Source organism: Magallana gigas, chromosome 8 (assembly GCF_963853765.1).
Source record: "Magallana gigas chromosome 8, xbMagGiga1.1, whole genome shotgun sequence".
Lineage (NCBI taxonomy): Eukaryota > Metazoa > Mollusca > Bivalvia > Ostreida > Ostreidae > Magallana > Magallana gigas.
In genome coordinates, this window is record NC_088860.1 from 17,717,512 (window position 1) to 17,732,415 (window position 14,904).

The 14,904-nt window shown below is 34.6% G+C and overlaps 1 protein-coding gene and 1 long non-coding RNA gene across 2 annotated transcripts; both read right to left on the bottom strand.

Moving 5' to 3' along the window:
* Nucleotides 1–7,447: 7,447 nt before the first annotated feature.
* Nucleotides 7,448–9,259, bottom strand: LOC105341146 (uncharacterized). The gene is made up of 3 exons (XR_010708367.1): nt 9,120–9,259; nt 8,707–8,746; nt 7,448–8,071 (listed from the first exon to the last, which is right to left on the bottom strand). It is a non-coding gene; the product is annotated as an uncharacterized lncRNA (long non-coding RNA).
* Nucleotides 9,260–11,188: 1,929 nt separating this feature from the next.
* On the bottom strand, nt 11,189–12,491 carry LOC105319512 (uncharacterized). Its single transcript, XM_011417087.4, has 3 exons — nt 12,354–12,491; nt 11,477–11,982; nt 11,189–11,366 (listed from the first exon to the last, which is right to left on the bottom strand). Exons 1-3 carry the CDS (start codon nt 12,445–12,447, stop codon nt 11,355–11,357), a joined length of 612 nt encoding a protein of 203 aa, XP_011415389.3. The 5' UTR covers nt 12,448–12,491; the 3' UTR covers nt 11,189–11,354.
* Between the last annotated feature and the right edge of the window lie 2,413 nt (nt 12,492–14,904).

A 14,904-nucleotide genomic window follows, 5' to 3' on the forward strand; every position in this document is an offset into this window, starting at 1 on the left:
TAAGCTAAAGCCATCAAAGTGTGATTTTGCTGCAAAGGAGCTCAAGTATTTAGGTTATATCATTTCAAAACATGGAATTCGAACAGACCCAGAGAAAACACATGCAGTTAGTACTTTTCCAGTACCTAAAACCCAGAAAAATGTTAGGTCATTTTTAAGAATGTGCAACTACTACAGAAAATTTGTTAAAGATTATTCAAAGATTGCATCACCTCTTAACAGACTTTTGCACAAGGACGTAAAATTTATTTGGACTGAGGAATGTCAAAATTCTTTTGAGACTCTCAAACAAGCTTTACTTTCATCTCCTATTCTTTCTTATCCTGATGTGCATAAAAACTTCATTCTAACATGTGATGCTTCAGCAACTGCTATTGGTTATGTTTTGGGACAATTAGATGATAAAGGAAAAGAACATGTCATTGCCTATGGTGGTAGAAGTCTTACAAATGCTGAAAGGAAATGGTCAACCTCAGAGCAAGAAATGTTAGCAGTGTTAGAAGGAATTCGGTCTTATCGCATCTATCTCTCCGATAAGAAATTTACCATACACACCGATCACAAAGCTCTCAAGTATGTTATGGATCAAAAACGTGCTACTGGTCGACTCGCAAGATGGGCAATGGAAATCCAAGGATACCAGTTTGACATCATCCATAGACCAGGAAAACATAATGAGGTAGCTGATGCATTAAGCAGGAGAGAATATCCCATCCCTGATTCTCCAGAACAACACAAAGAAGCATGCGCTTCCTCCTTAATATCAGCTGACAACAAACTATCCCTTCCACTCGAAGAGAACACAGTCACCCAATCAACAGTTGATGACATCAATGATGATATAGCTTCCGAACAACCAGAAGACACCGACATCTGTGAACCTACTCAAATCACTTTCTTTTATAATGACACTCCTGATATTTGTGCTATTGAGCCAGAAATTGAAATTTGTTTTGAAAACCCTGATGTGTCCCATATGTCCAAGCTTTCAGAATTGCAACAAAATTGTCCTGATTTTAAACATATCTATTCTTATTTGGCAAATGAAACACTCCCTGATGATGAAAAATTGCAGAACAAGATCATCCAGACATCCAAATTCTATGAAATTTGCAACGGAATATTGTATCACCGGTTCCAAAGACGAGTCAAATGCAATCAACAATATGAAGATAAATGGATTCAGCAGCTTGCTTTGCCCCGAGACCTTCGACTTGAAGCCCTCAAAGCTTACCATGACAACAGTGGAGGAGGAGCTCATCTTGAATTCGAAAAAGTCATGGCAGCTATGAAATCCAAATATCACTGGCCCAAAATGCACCAGGAAATCTATGATTACATACATTCGTGCGACACCTGTCAAAGAATCAAGCGTGATACCCATGCCCGACCCCCTCCCTTAACATCACTTTCAGTAGTTGGTCGATTTCAGCGTTGGCATATGGATTTCCTGAAATTACATAAAACCAACAAAGGTTATCAATATGTTCTTCTTATTGTTGAATCTTTTTCCAAGTGGGTTGAAGCCTTTCCCATGAAGACTCAGGAAGCCACAGAAGTAGGCAGATGTCTATTTGAAAATATCATCACAAGATATCGTTGTCCAAAGTCTCTCGTCTCAGACAGAGGAAAGTCATTCACGAATAATCTCATTTCATATCTTTGTGACATTTTTGACATCAAACATTTCTTGACTTCAAGTTATCACCCTCAAACAAACAGCCAAGTTGAGCGGACAAACAGTACCTTGATCCAATGCCTTAGAGCATATGCTGACAAAGAACAAAACAACTGGCCTTCTAAATTACCAGGAATTCTCATGGCTTTACGAAATTCTCCTTCAACTCAGTCGACAAGTTTTTCACCCTTCTGCATGCTTTTCGGAACTGAAATGAATCTCCCTTTTGATGCCAACAATCTCCCAAAAGACAACAAACTAACCAAAACATCTAAATTTGAGCTTCAAGAAATAATTCAAAACCTGAAAACAGCCCATGAGATTGCTTCAAAGAATATCCAGAAAAGTCAGGAAAAGTTTAAAAACAGATTTGACAAACATGCAAAATCCCTGATTTCAAGCACTTTGATAAAGTCTTAATCAAGAGTAACAAAACGCTAGTAGGACTTTCGCCAAAATTAGCAGAAAAATTTCAAGGACCTTATTACATCTCAGATATTGGACCAAATTTTACCTACAAACTCAGGAGATGCTCCAATCGAAAAGAATTGAAGTCGTTCATGAATGCCTTGCAATTGAAACACTATTTTGATCCTGAAATAGAAAGAAACAACATTGCACAGCCTATGCAACAACCAACCATTCAGGATGAAGATGAACAGAACACAGATGATACTCAAACCCGTAGCCAACAGGACAATAAAAACACACAACCAGCCACAGAAGTTGATGTTGATCAACCCCAAGCACAACCTCAGAGTCAAGCAGATATTCTGGATGAAGACAACGAACGATATCCCTATGACATTCGGAAACTCATCAAATACCGTCACAAGGATGAGTATTTCAGAATTGAGTGGACTGATGGATCCAAAACATGGGAACCACAAGAAAATGTTAGACCAGACTTAGTTGAAGATGGATCCAAAACTACATGAATACTTGAAAAAAACATCAATGAGCTGTTTTATTTGGATATGAATTTTAAAATATGAATTTATATGAATCGAAAATATATGACTACGGCATTTAGTGCAGACATCTATTGTTTTCGTTTTCGTTTTTCCCATTTTCGTTCTCCGGGAAAAAATAGATGACGTGTCAATGAAGACATCATGATTTTTTCCCTTTAATCAATTTTAATGGAACTTACTTGACATGTGACTATGTTTGTTTTCGTTAAAAAAACGTCAAATATAACGTAAACAATAACTTGGGACAGACTTGAACAATTTATTGGATCAAAATCTCTACGTGAGAGTGTTAATTAAATGGAAATTCACGTGGTTGTCTTATTCTAACCAGATTGCCTCTTTATAAGATTAACAAATCAATTACATCACCCCTGCAAATGTGTTCGGAATGTTTTCTTTATCGTTGCTAAGTATGCAATAAATCCAGAGGTGCTCAAATGAAAGTTCACGAGACTTCACCGAGATTTGTTTAGTACATGTGAAATTTCGAGCGGAAGTGTAAGTGTTCGGATAATATTCTCAAAATACGTAAGAACTGGTAGTTTTTCATATCATATCATACTTTGTTTTATGTTAAAACACGGAAATCTATTAAGATGCATGTCTTATTCCATCATCTAACAGTTATTAAGATTAAACTATGATATTTAGAAGAAAGTTATCGTTCGTGTTCAACCACTCTACACGTGGTTGAAAATATAAACAAAATACGAATATAAAATAAAGTTCAGCTAATTATAAATGGTCCATGGGCAGTGGGCGTATGGGAGTGTTTTGGGTTTTTTACAACAATACTGATATAGATGAGCGAGTAAATTGCGCGAATCTAGAAAGTCAGGAGGTTCCGACCCCCCCCCCCCTTTCTGAAAAATTCAATTTGATAGAATTTTCAAAGTAAAGTTAATGACAGTAGACATCGAAATCCCACCCATCCCCCCAACCCCCGGCAAACAATATCTCTCAGCCCCCCTCCCAAAAAAAATTCTAGACCTGCGCATGAGAGCAATTCAGCTAAATTGCCGAAAATTATGTTTTGTCTTATGGATATCATCACATTTTAAGGTGATTTGGATAAATTTGTAAATCAAAATGTGATCAAAATACAAACATATATCATCAATATATACTACAGAAAACGCGCATGATACAAATGGAGGAAAACCCTTAAAAATACCCTTATAAATTCTTTTACATCATTTACGTTGTGAAGTCTGTCTAGTCGAAAGTTAAGTTCGGGAAAAATTAAGTTCTCAATCATTTTCCTTATCATATTGTTCTATATATAGTTTGTCATGTTTTTTTTTGTCCTTAACATAAAAAAATCTATAAATAAAGTAATTAATTTTCAAATCAATGCTATTTAGATACCGTGGTAATTATCCCAGGAAGATGACATTATTTATACATCCCCGTGTGGGTACTTCCTTATTCAAAATTTTAATGTAAAATAAAACTTTGCAATGGTGATTAAATGATGCCTTTTAAGGTTGCTCTATACACCACTTTTTGATGAGGCAGTACGCAAAAAAGTAAATCTGGAAGCATGCAATTCCGGTACTGGCTGATTTAAACTGAGGCGAATTGTATAGGGGCCGCTCTTTTGAAAAATTTGTTAAATGAATAGATTTAATTTAATAATTGGAAAATTCATTACTTACAAGTAATGTGGTATGTGACACCTCCACGTTGTGTGGTATTATTTATAAATAAATAAACAAAAAAAACTAAGTATATTTTTTATATAGTTTTTCCCCATCAGATCTTATAGCGTAGCGCAGTGGGTTAGTGGGTTCACCGGGGTCTTGAGTTCGAATCACGTGGAGAACAATAAAATTTTTAACTTTCCAAAATTTTCTAAAACGTATTTTTTGTTTGAATTCTGTGAAAGAAAATTCTAAACCGGTGAAAGTATTTCAATTATAATATACTTTAATCCACATTAATATTGACAGGTGTTCCTTACCAACTCAAGGGGATGGGAGGGTGGCTTTGAATTCCTCTCAGGTTGGAATACATAAATCCCATAAGTCCATTTTCCCCTTGATTTATTTGACTTAGTTTTGCATTAAAGCGAATATATTCACGTATACAGGCCTATAATGAAATATGTATGTATTTATCATTCCAACATTATTTTAGGAAATTTTCTTCAACTCAAAAATGAAAAGTCCCCATGGTGTTTGGCCCTTGGGACTTAGGAACGATAACCCTTACCTGAGGAACTTTCATACCAATTAAAATTTAAAATATTTTTTGTGTTTATTTGCAATGATTTTACATTCAATTTTTTACGTCACATTTATTAAAATACGTTTTCTTACAACATCAAGCACTTTTTTCAGATAATTTGTCAACAAAGTAAGAAATTATGAAAAATTATGTTTTGGGGAAATAATAAAAAAAAATGCTATAACATTTTTAAATGTTAAGAAGTGTTATATTTTTTTGGGGTGTCCGAAGGAAATATTCATCATATGACCAAAAAAATTCTCTCAATTTTTAATTGTCTTTTTAAAAATTATTTTACAAAAACACGAAAAAAACATTAAACAAGAGGCCCAGGGGCCACATCGCTCACCTGAGCAACAATTGCCTTAATTCTGATCAAATTAGCATTACAGTATCAAAATATGTTGACAACTAAGTACAATAGATCTTGCTAAAAAAAAACTGAAAATCTGCCAATTTTTATCCACCTCTTTTTTTATTGGTAAATACCAAGCCCTTTTTGTTGTTGTACCTGTAAGAAGATTTTCTCTATTCCTATATAACCCCCCCCCCCCCCCCCAATTTCGTGGCCCCACTTTTCTCTAGAAAATCATGGTTTCGTCAAACTTAAATCTGCATAACCTATGCTTTCACACTAAGTACTGAGTTTTGGACCGAAAACTTTCCCAGAATATTTTTAAAGATTTTCTCTATATATTCAAACCGCCATCACGACCCCGCCCTATCACTAGGGACTGTCTTGCAAACTTGAATTTACACTACCCGAGGATGCCTCTACACAAGTTTAAGCTTTTTCTGGCCAAATAGTCTTTAAAAAGAAGATTTTTAAATATTTTCTCTATATATTCCTATGTAAAAATTCATCCCCCCTTGTGGCCTCACCATACCCCTGAACTATTATTTAAACAAACTTGAATCTATACGATCTGGGGATGCTTCCACTCAAATTTGGGCTTTCCTGGCCTAATAGTTTTGAGAAGAAGATTTTTAAAGATTTTCTCTATATATTCCTATGTAAAACTTTATCCCCCTGTTGTGGCCCTACCCTACCCCTGGATACCATGATTTGATCAAACTTGAATCTACACTACCTGAGGATGCTTCCATTTTGATTTGAGCTTTTCTGGCCTAATAGTTTTTGAGAAGAAGATTTTCAAAGATTTTCTCTATATATTCCTATGTAAACCTTGATCCCCCCATTGTGGCCCCACCCTACCCCCGGGGACCATGATTTGAGCAAACTTGAATCTACACTACCTGAGGATGCTTCCATTTTAATTTGAGCTTTTCTGACCTAATAGTTTTGAGGAGAAGATTTTTAAAGATTTTCTATATATATTCCTATGTAAAACTTGATCCCCCTAGTGTGGCCCCACACTTCCCCCGGGGACCATGATTTGAGCAAACTTGAATCTACACTACCTGAGGATGCCTCCACACAAGTTTAAGCTTTTCAGGCCGAATAGTTTTTGAGAAGATTTTTGAAAAATACAAACAAATTTTCAATAATTCTCAATTATCTCCCCTTTAAAGAGGGCGTGGCCCTTCATTTGAACAAACTTGAATCCCATTCAACTAGTGGTGCTTTGTGCCAAATTTGGTTGAAATCTGCCCAGTGGTTCTTGAGAAGAAGATGAAAATGTGAAAAGTTTACAACGACGACGACGACAGACAACGGACAAATTGTGATCAGAAAATTCCTTTAAAATACCTATAGTATCCTTATCATCATTTTAATATTTGATAAGTATATGTTTTGTGGTTTTCTATTGAAAATTGGAATAAAATGTGGGTGTATAGAGCCACCTTTACGTCTTTAATTCTGAATTTTTAAAGGTGTGTCAAGTACGTTATCAATTACTATTAAGTAATAAATATAAATTATTATTAAGTAATAAATATAATGCATCCCCTTTTCCATCGGACACCCTTTTTAAGCCCTCGACCAATATCAGCCCTTGGGCCTGAATCACCTTCCTTAAAAAATATAGAATTAAAGAAAAGACGTTAAAAAGTATTATTTAAATCTGAGAAAATTTACGTTACCTAAAAGGAACAGCCAAATCGTCTCTTTTTTAAATCTGAGGCCGACATCATGATTACTTTGTGCAGTCGGTGCTTTTTCTTAGGTCGCTGCACATAGATTTCGACTAATCGCTAAACAGGGCGTGTAGATTTCAGTCCTGATGTACATGAACAGTATTTTTTTTATTTGTTTAAAAGAAAGATTTAAATACAAACAAAAAAATGCTTTCTTTGACAACTCTTGCCCGTTATGAAAGGTAGCGATCATTGCAGAAAAATTGACATAACACGCTTACGCAGGTTATGTATTTTTTCTGCAATGTCGCCACATTCCAACCCCGCATAAATCACCAAAGAAAGCATGTTATTGCTTAAATAATAATTAACATTAATGTAAATGTAATGTGAATTTTCTTATGTAAAATTTCTACATATTTTGCACAAATTTTTTTCATATTAAATTCTGAAATCATCGCATCTAACAATGTCCCAATGTACAAAAAATATGTGATAGTAGTGCATGTGAAAGATGTTTTGTATGCATAGCTTAATTTCTTTTATTATAATAACACACAGAATTTCAATAATGATATGATTACAAAACAGTATAACCAATTTCTCTAGATTGTTATAATCTTTTTTTTCTATATGATATGAGTAATTGGTGGAGAAAAAATCGCATAAATCGGAAACAGATTTCCGTTTTGTTTCCAAACTTCTCACAGCCTAAATATTCCGAAGAAGTTCGCGTAAGGGGTGTTATCTATAAAACTATGATCATTGACAGATACTGAGATCTGATGTCCCTTGTAGAACTTCGATATTCCACACAGATATCCCGTATGTCGCTTTTCTGAGAATGGAGACCCGCCATACTTACCCATCAAAACAAAGGGCTGTAAATGAGGAAGTACGGGTAGGAAGCTAGTGATGTTGTAGTAGACCTGTGGAACTTTAATGACGGTTCTAAAATCAAAGACGACGGCGGCATAAACAAAATAGTTTGCAGTTTTTTTAATGACAAGTTTGTTCTGATCTACGATTGATAATTTTGAAAAGGCGGATCCAGTTTCTTCGGAAGCCGTCCAGTGCAACTGAGTCCGGTACCAATCTTTCAGATACAAGTGTGCTGAATTTGGCCTCTCTCTCCACCAAGAAAAAGAATCTGATAAAAGAAAAGTTTTACAATTATTTTGGTTAAAAACTACACTTTAGAATAACATTGGGTTTTGTAATTATACAATTTTAAACTATTGTGCCAAAGTGACTGCTTCATATTAAAAGTTCAATGTAAAGAATTAAATATCATTGATTAAGGGCAGATTTTCATTTATTAAAACATGAGGTGTTGTTGGTATGATACATGTATACTGTTTGACCCAACATGCAGTGAATACTATACCATAGTATTGCTAAAGTAGGCCCATTTCGCCGTTACTTATATTGTATGTCTCGAAACAAATTATCATTTGACCGCGATCATATATGATTAGTATTTTAAAAAGTTATATTTACATTTTCCAGTGTCTTTGCCTGTGATAACACTACGTATCGATTTGGTACTATAAAACCCATAACTTCAAATGACGCCAAATTGAGGCGCAAGCGGGGTTTGCTTATTTAATTATAATTAAATAAATCATACGATGGCTTTAAATTAGATAATTATAAGTAATAAGGAATCATTCGTTGAATATTATGGGGTGATAATTTCATAACCTCAATCATATTGACTCATTATACTCAAAGAATGTTTTCTTATTCCTTAAATACATGTAAACTCGTACAGCTAAAATATACCTTTGTCGATCGGTTTTTCACTATCACCTATTTTCAAAACCTGAAAAATAACACTTAGAAATAAGAAAACGTTTTATAAAATAATCAAATCATTTAATGATATTTCATTGTTTGAAAAATCAAATAATTACTAAATAAATGTTTATATCATGCTTTCAAACTTCGAAGACTTTTAAACATCAAACTACAAATACTGACTTCGAATAGTTTATACTCAAAATAAATCCACCCCAACTTTGTTATCCGATTTTTAAAAAATGCAGTTTCTAAAATGAAATAAATACATAATTTTCTTGACAAAAGATTAAAAATAACATTGCGTAGATTTCTAAGAAACTCTAGTTTCAGTTTAAACTAAAGTTTTTCTGCGAAATAAACCAGTTAATTTTACTTTCGATTTCGTATGTGACTACCTTTCGTGCGAGGCTTGCTAGGCTTCCATCTTCCAAACAGCACATATGTGACCCATATTTTGAAATCAATATTTGATTGTAAAGAGTTTCTTCAGCTGAAATGTTTTCCCCTAAATATCCACACTCTACACAGAGAGTATTATTCGACACCGATATAAAGTCAGAGAAATAATTCTTTGCCTGCTGACCACTGGCGTGTACACCTAATTCTTCTGTTGCATTGCCATCATCCTTCCTACTGTCGTAGAAATATTGCAAAACGAGAAGCGCAGTAAAAAGTATTGCATTAATTCCAATTGAACAGCATAATGCTCTCCTCGAATTCAAAAAGCATGCCTCGCGCGCCATTGCCGAATTGCTACTATGATAACAACCTACACAAAGACAACAAGCCGATTTTCTGAAAATGCAGTGGCTAAAAATAGACTTATCAATTAGGTATTGTTGATATGATCAAATAATGATAGGTTTTATTTGCTTTTTCTTTTTCAAACACATTAACATGATTTGCCTGAAGATATAATTGTAAAATAACTTTTATTACAAAATTAACAATCCTCCCCTACTTTCGTTTTCAAAGGGTATATATATTTTTTTAAATAGGCCTATTGACGTTCTACTTTCAATATTGTTTCTCGATAATCTAGTTTTAAAAAAAGCTGCAGGTTATAAATACAGAAATCTACAATAAAAATAAAAAATAAAATACACCTCACTAAATATTATTTAATTACATGTACTTTACAAAAACAATTAACTTGATAAGATTTTGCTGATTAATGTGTCATAAACTTGTCATATTTTCATGATCTTTTTCTCAAGAATCACCTTCATAATTTCCGCCAAACTTGGCGTTAATCACCCGTTGTTGAAGAGGATTAATCAAGACCCCATTACAAGGGAGATAATTAAGATCAATGAAAATATGATGGTCTACAGGTTTTAAAATCTTCTCATAACGTGCTAAATGGCCATGCATTGATGTCAAGACTGTATGTAAATACATGTACTACATATTCCAGTCTGTTCTAAGAATTACTTCAATTCAGTGCTCCAGTTTTGAAATATAAACAATGTACTTTTCTACAATAAATGATTGAATTTTTTCCCATGTTTGTTTGGTCGCAAGAAGCGACAAAATGTCAAGAAATCTAGTATAGTTGTTACTTTTACCAATTAAAAAAAGATATAAATTACATTTATGATCAATCTTGGTTAATTGTGTCAGCTGAAATTGAAAAGGCATTATCAAGGAAGTTCTAAATCAATCAAGGAAGAATTCATTACGGAAATTTTACGATGATCCCAGTAGAGGCTTGCGCGGATCTAATGGGAGTCACGAAATGTGGATGAGTCGTTGGTTAAAAACGAAACTTAATGTTATGTCTGGGTTTTTTTTCATTGATTAAATATTAGAGAAAATAGCTTTCTCTAATTCAAAATAAATTGTATTTTTATACTATTCCGTGTTCCGTTCAGGATCAACCCTAACATTGGACAACTGACAAAACTGGGAAACAAATCAGTTTATTGTGTCAGCCAAATGAAAAAAAAAGAGTAATGAAACTACGTGAATAGTTGAAAAAACATCAATGAGCTGTTTTATTTGGATATGAATTTTAAAATATGAATTTATATGAATCGAAAATATATGACTACGGCGTTTAGTGCAGTCACCCTTTGTTTTCGTTTTCGTTTTCCGGGTGAAAACAGATGACGTGTCAATGAAGACATCTTGATTTTTCCCCTTTAATCAGTTTTAATGGAACTTACTTGACATGTGGCTATGTTTATTTTCGTTAACGTTAAAATCCGCAAAAATGACGGAAACAATAACTTGGGACAGACTTGAACTAGTTATTGGAAATTAATCAAAATTTCTACGTGAGAGTGTTAATTAAATCGAAATCCACGTGGTTGTCTGATTCTAATCAGATTGCCTCTTCATAGGCGTCGTTTTTTGCGAAGTTATACCTAACCATTAGGCACATAGCATCATAGCACCGACGCCACTGCTCTTTATAAGATTTACCAATCAATTACATTATAACAAAATAGGAACGAGTTGAGACGTTTTTATAAAACATTTTATTTCTTCAATTGCAATTTTATAAAAATAGAAATAACACATAAACCATGACAACAAGTCGGGACGTCGATGAATGAGTTTAGGCGCTTGGACCTCCTAGGGCTGACAGGAGACAAGGACCCTGGTAGGTGGTGTACTTGGTCACTTTAATAGTATCCCTGTAATATCAAAGGTCGCCCGTTAGTATAAATCAACAAGTGTACATACATTGATGAATACGAACAATTCACAATATACATGAATGATAATTCTGATGGATTATGCTTACCTTTCCTCTGGATCTGCGTCCGTATTTTCCACCGAATCCACCGCTGCTGTATCCAAGACTGCCTCCAATGATTCCTCCACTTCCGTATCCACCTCCGATACCACCGTATCCACCACCGATACCACCGTATCCACCTCCAATACCACCATATCCACCTCCGATTCCGCCGTATCCACCTCCAATACCACCATATCCACCTCCGATACCGCCGTATCCACCTCCAATACCGCCATATCCTCCTCCGATACCACCGTATCCGAATCCGTCATCAATACCGTATCCACCTCCGTATCCGCCTCCGATACCACCGCCATATCCACTGCTATATCCAGCAATTCCTCCTATTCCACCATATCCACCTCCGTATCCACCTCCATATCCGCCGCCGTTTCCGCCTCCATATCCACCTCCGTATCCGCCACCATATCCACCTCTTTTGTAGGTGGCGCTAGCGTAAACGACACAGAGGGCAAGGCATACAAACTTCAGCATTTTGAAAGGTGGGTCTAAAAGAAAAAGAAAAAGTTTTAGAATCAAGTAATTTTCATCACATTCAGAAAAAATTTATTTCATTAAAACACCACCGATTTGATCATTATACAATAATTACTGGACAAGATAGAAGTACTCTCTCTAAGAAAAGAAACATTCGCTAAATAGTCACACAAATTAAAAATTAACATATTTTTATACTTCTTATTTCACACATAAAAGATTATCCAAATGATAATATGTCCCTTTTATACCAAAAACAAAATGCTTCAACAGAAAATGCAGCCCAAGATTGTTTTACAATTAAGAATGATAGCGTTTGGTTTCAGCCTTTAAGGATGTTCACCCTCTTGGCCCAGGGAGAGCTCGGAGAACACCGTCTTACCTGTTCTGACGGCTGATCCTGTCTGCTTGGTCCTCTGCACCCGCTTCTTTATATACTCTCCCAGGAGATAATGACCGAATAACCGCGGACACATTTATTGTCCCTTTCTCTACGTGACCCTTGTGATTAATTAACCCCATCAATCAGACAGTTAGTTCTCACCGGGAATAAAAAGCGTATTCCTTATTGGTTTCATAATGTAAAATGTCTTGTTTAGATGACAATTATGACTTTGCAATGTTTGTACATGTTGCATGTTGGTGATTTCAACAATCTTCAAAGAGATGCCGACGCGGACGTTTAACTTTAAACATGCTTTTATTTATTTATTTATTTATTTATTTATTTATTTTTAGTTTAACTTTAAACATGGTTTTATCTACATGTATTTGTTCATTTATTCATTTACTTACTTTTTCATTCATTCGTTCATTTTTTTGATAATTCATTCATTTATTCCTTTAATCATTTTCATAACTTTATATGTATGTGTTTGTTTTTAAAGATTTTTTTTATTCAAACGTTCTGCCATTCTGAATGTTAAATAGATAATAAATGATTTATAAATACAAGTGTACATGCACCTCTTTTTTAATCAAAATGATAAATTACATATACTCATTCGGATATTACATAAATACTGAACATGTTTTGCATTAAGTGAGAACGTTAAAGTGAACACAATCTTGTTTATTTGAGACATGATTTGAAGAAAAATTTCTATGTTCTGGAAAGGGGGGGGGGGGGGGGGGGTACACGCACGCAATTTTGTATATCGTGTCATTCTTTTCCTGTGTTCTATGTTCAAAGATATACTAAAGATAGTTAATAAACAGTCCGTAACTCTCACTACTGAGTAATTACTAATTAGTTAGTGATTGCATTGGTGTTTCTCTTTGTGACTCATCGATATATAGGTATATTTTCAATAATCGTACAGTAAATGTTATTGGCCCAACATTGATCTGAGTCACTCACACGCTTAATAAGCAACCGAGACTACTGTTTACGAGATTTCCATGCCAAACAATAGTAGGGAAATAAATTACGGTGGTAATTACTGTTTCATCACATAATAAATGTACGTGCAGGCCCTTGTACACGAAATTCGCTGACCATTACTAACTGTCAATGTTTAGACGCACGCGCCTTTTGCCACATTCACGGGGGCATTCGAAGCGCGGTCTGGCATATGCTGGTTTTCATTGCTAGAGGCCCATGGCCAGATAGGCAGAACATATCAGGGGTGTGAATCTGCATGTCGTTATATAATTTACAAGGCGCATTATTTTTCTGTATAATACACTTTGTTGTTAACAATTTTCTTGGGTAAAAAAAACCCAGAAAGGTACTGATCTCGCTCGAAACGATCAAATTTGGAAAGCTGTGTAGTACCAGAGACAAAAATAATGTTATTTATGTCTCTAGTAGCACCTTAAAGGTATAGTGAGTATTATTTACATCGATGATTTCTCCAGTATCAGATTCTATTCGCGGTTCCATTTTGAATCATATTTGATTATGCTTATAAAATTGAACATAAAAGGTTAAAAAGCATCGGATTATCTGCTTGTGGTTTGAAAGATTTTAAGTCAAAAGTTAGGAACCCACTGGTCCTGGCATCATAAGCGTGTACATGGTCTTGCATGTGACATCTATCACCATAACCACAGCCAATATAAACAATCAATATGACATTCAATATCGGTGCAGTTGCGGTTGGTTCCTAGCATGGAGTTAGTTATGAGTAACCGTCACAGAATGTTACTGGGGGTTCGCTAACAAGACACAAAGTCTGGTCCTGGGGTACGGATCGCAATGTCCGTCCCTGTACAAGGCTTTATAATGGCTGATCCATGTTCGTTAAAAAAGCAAACAAAATGCATACATGTACATGTATACATAAATATGCATATACATGTAAATGTATGTCTAGACTGAGTAACACGTTAATTTAGACGGGGGATCTTTCAACCAATTTTTAAGGGGGCTTTTTGTTTTCTAAAGTCGACACCTTGAGTAAACGTCAAGCATGTCATATGTTCTAGTGTAAAAATGCGATTTCCTCAAGTGGAACAGGGCGTTGCAGTGTAAAATTATTTGTCAATGGATTTTTTTGCTTTTTTTTCAACACATCAGCATTAAGATGTCTTCTATAACATATATCATTTTCGTGACTACTTTCTCACTTTGCAAGGGAGATATTTTGACAGGAATCCCCTTTTATGGCATTATAAAATTTTCTGATGATATCAATTTTCTGCAATGGTTATTTTTTTTCTCTGGAATTTATTTGCATATTATTATATTAATTGATTTTAAGAGCAAAAATAAATTCTAAAATTATTTACAACAATGGCTATTTTACATTGGCAATATCATAATTCTACGAAAATATTGCTAGAAACAACACTTCAAATTTTGGAGTTTATCATTCTCAATTTGAACACAAATATTTTACAATACATTATATCATAAATGTCATGTGATCAATGAAAGTCACGAGCTCAACGTTCTATCCCCCCTTAAAGGGACTACGCTACAAAGTTGG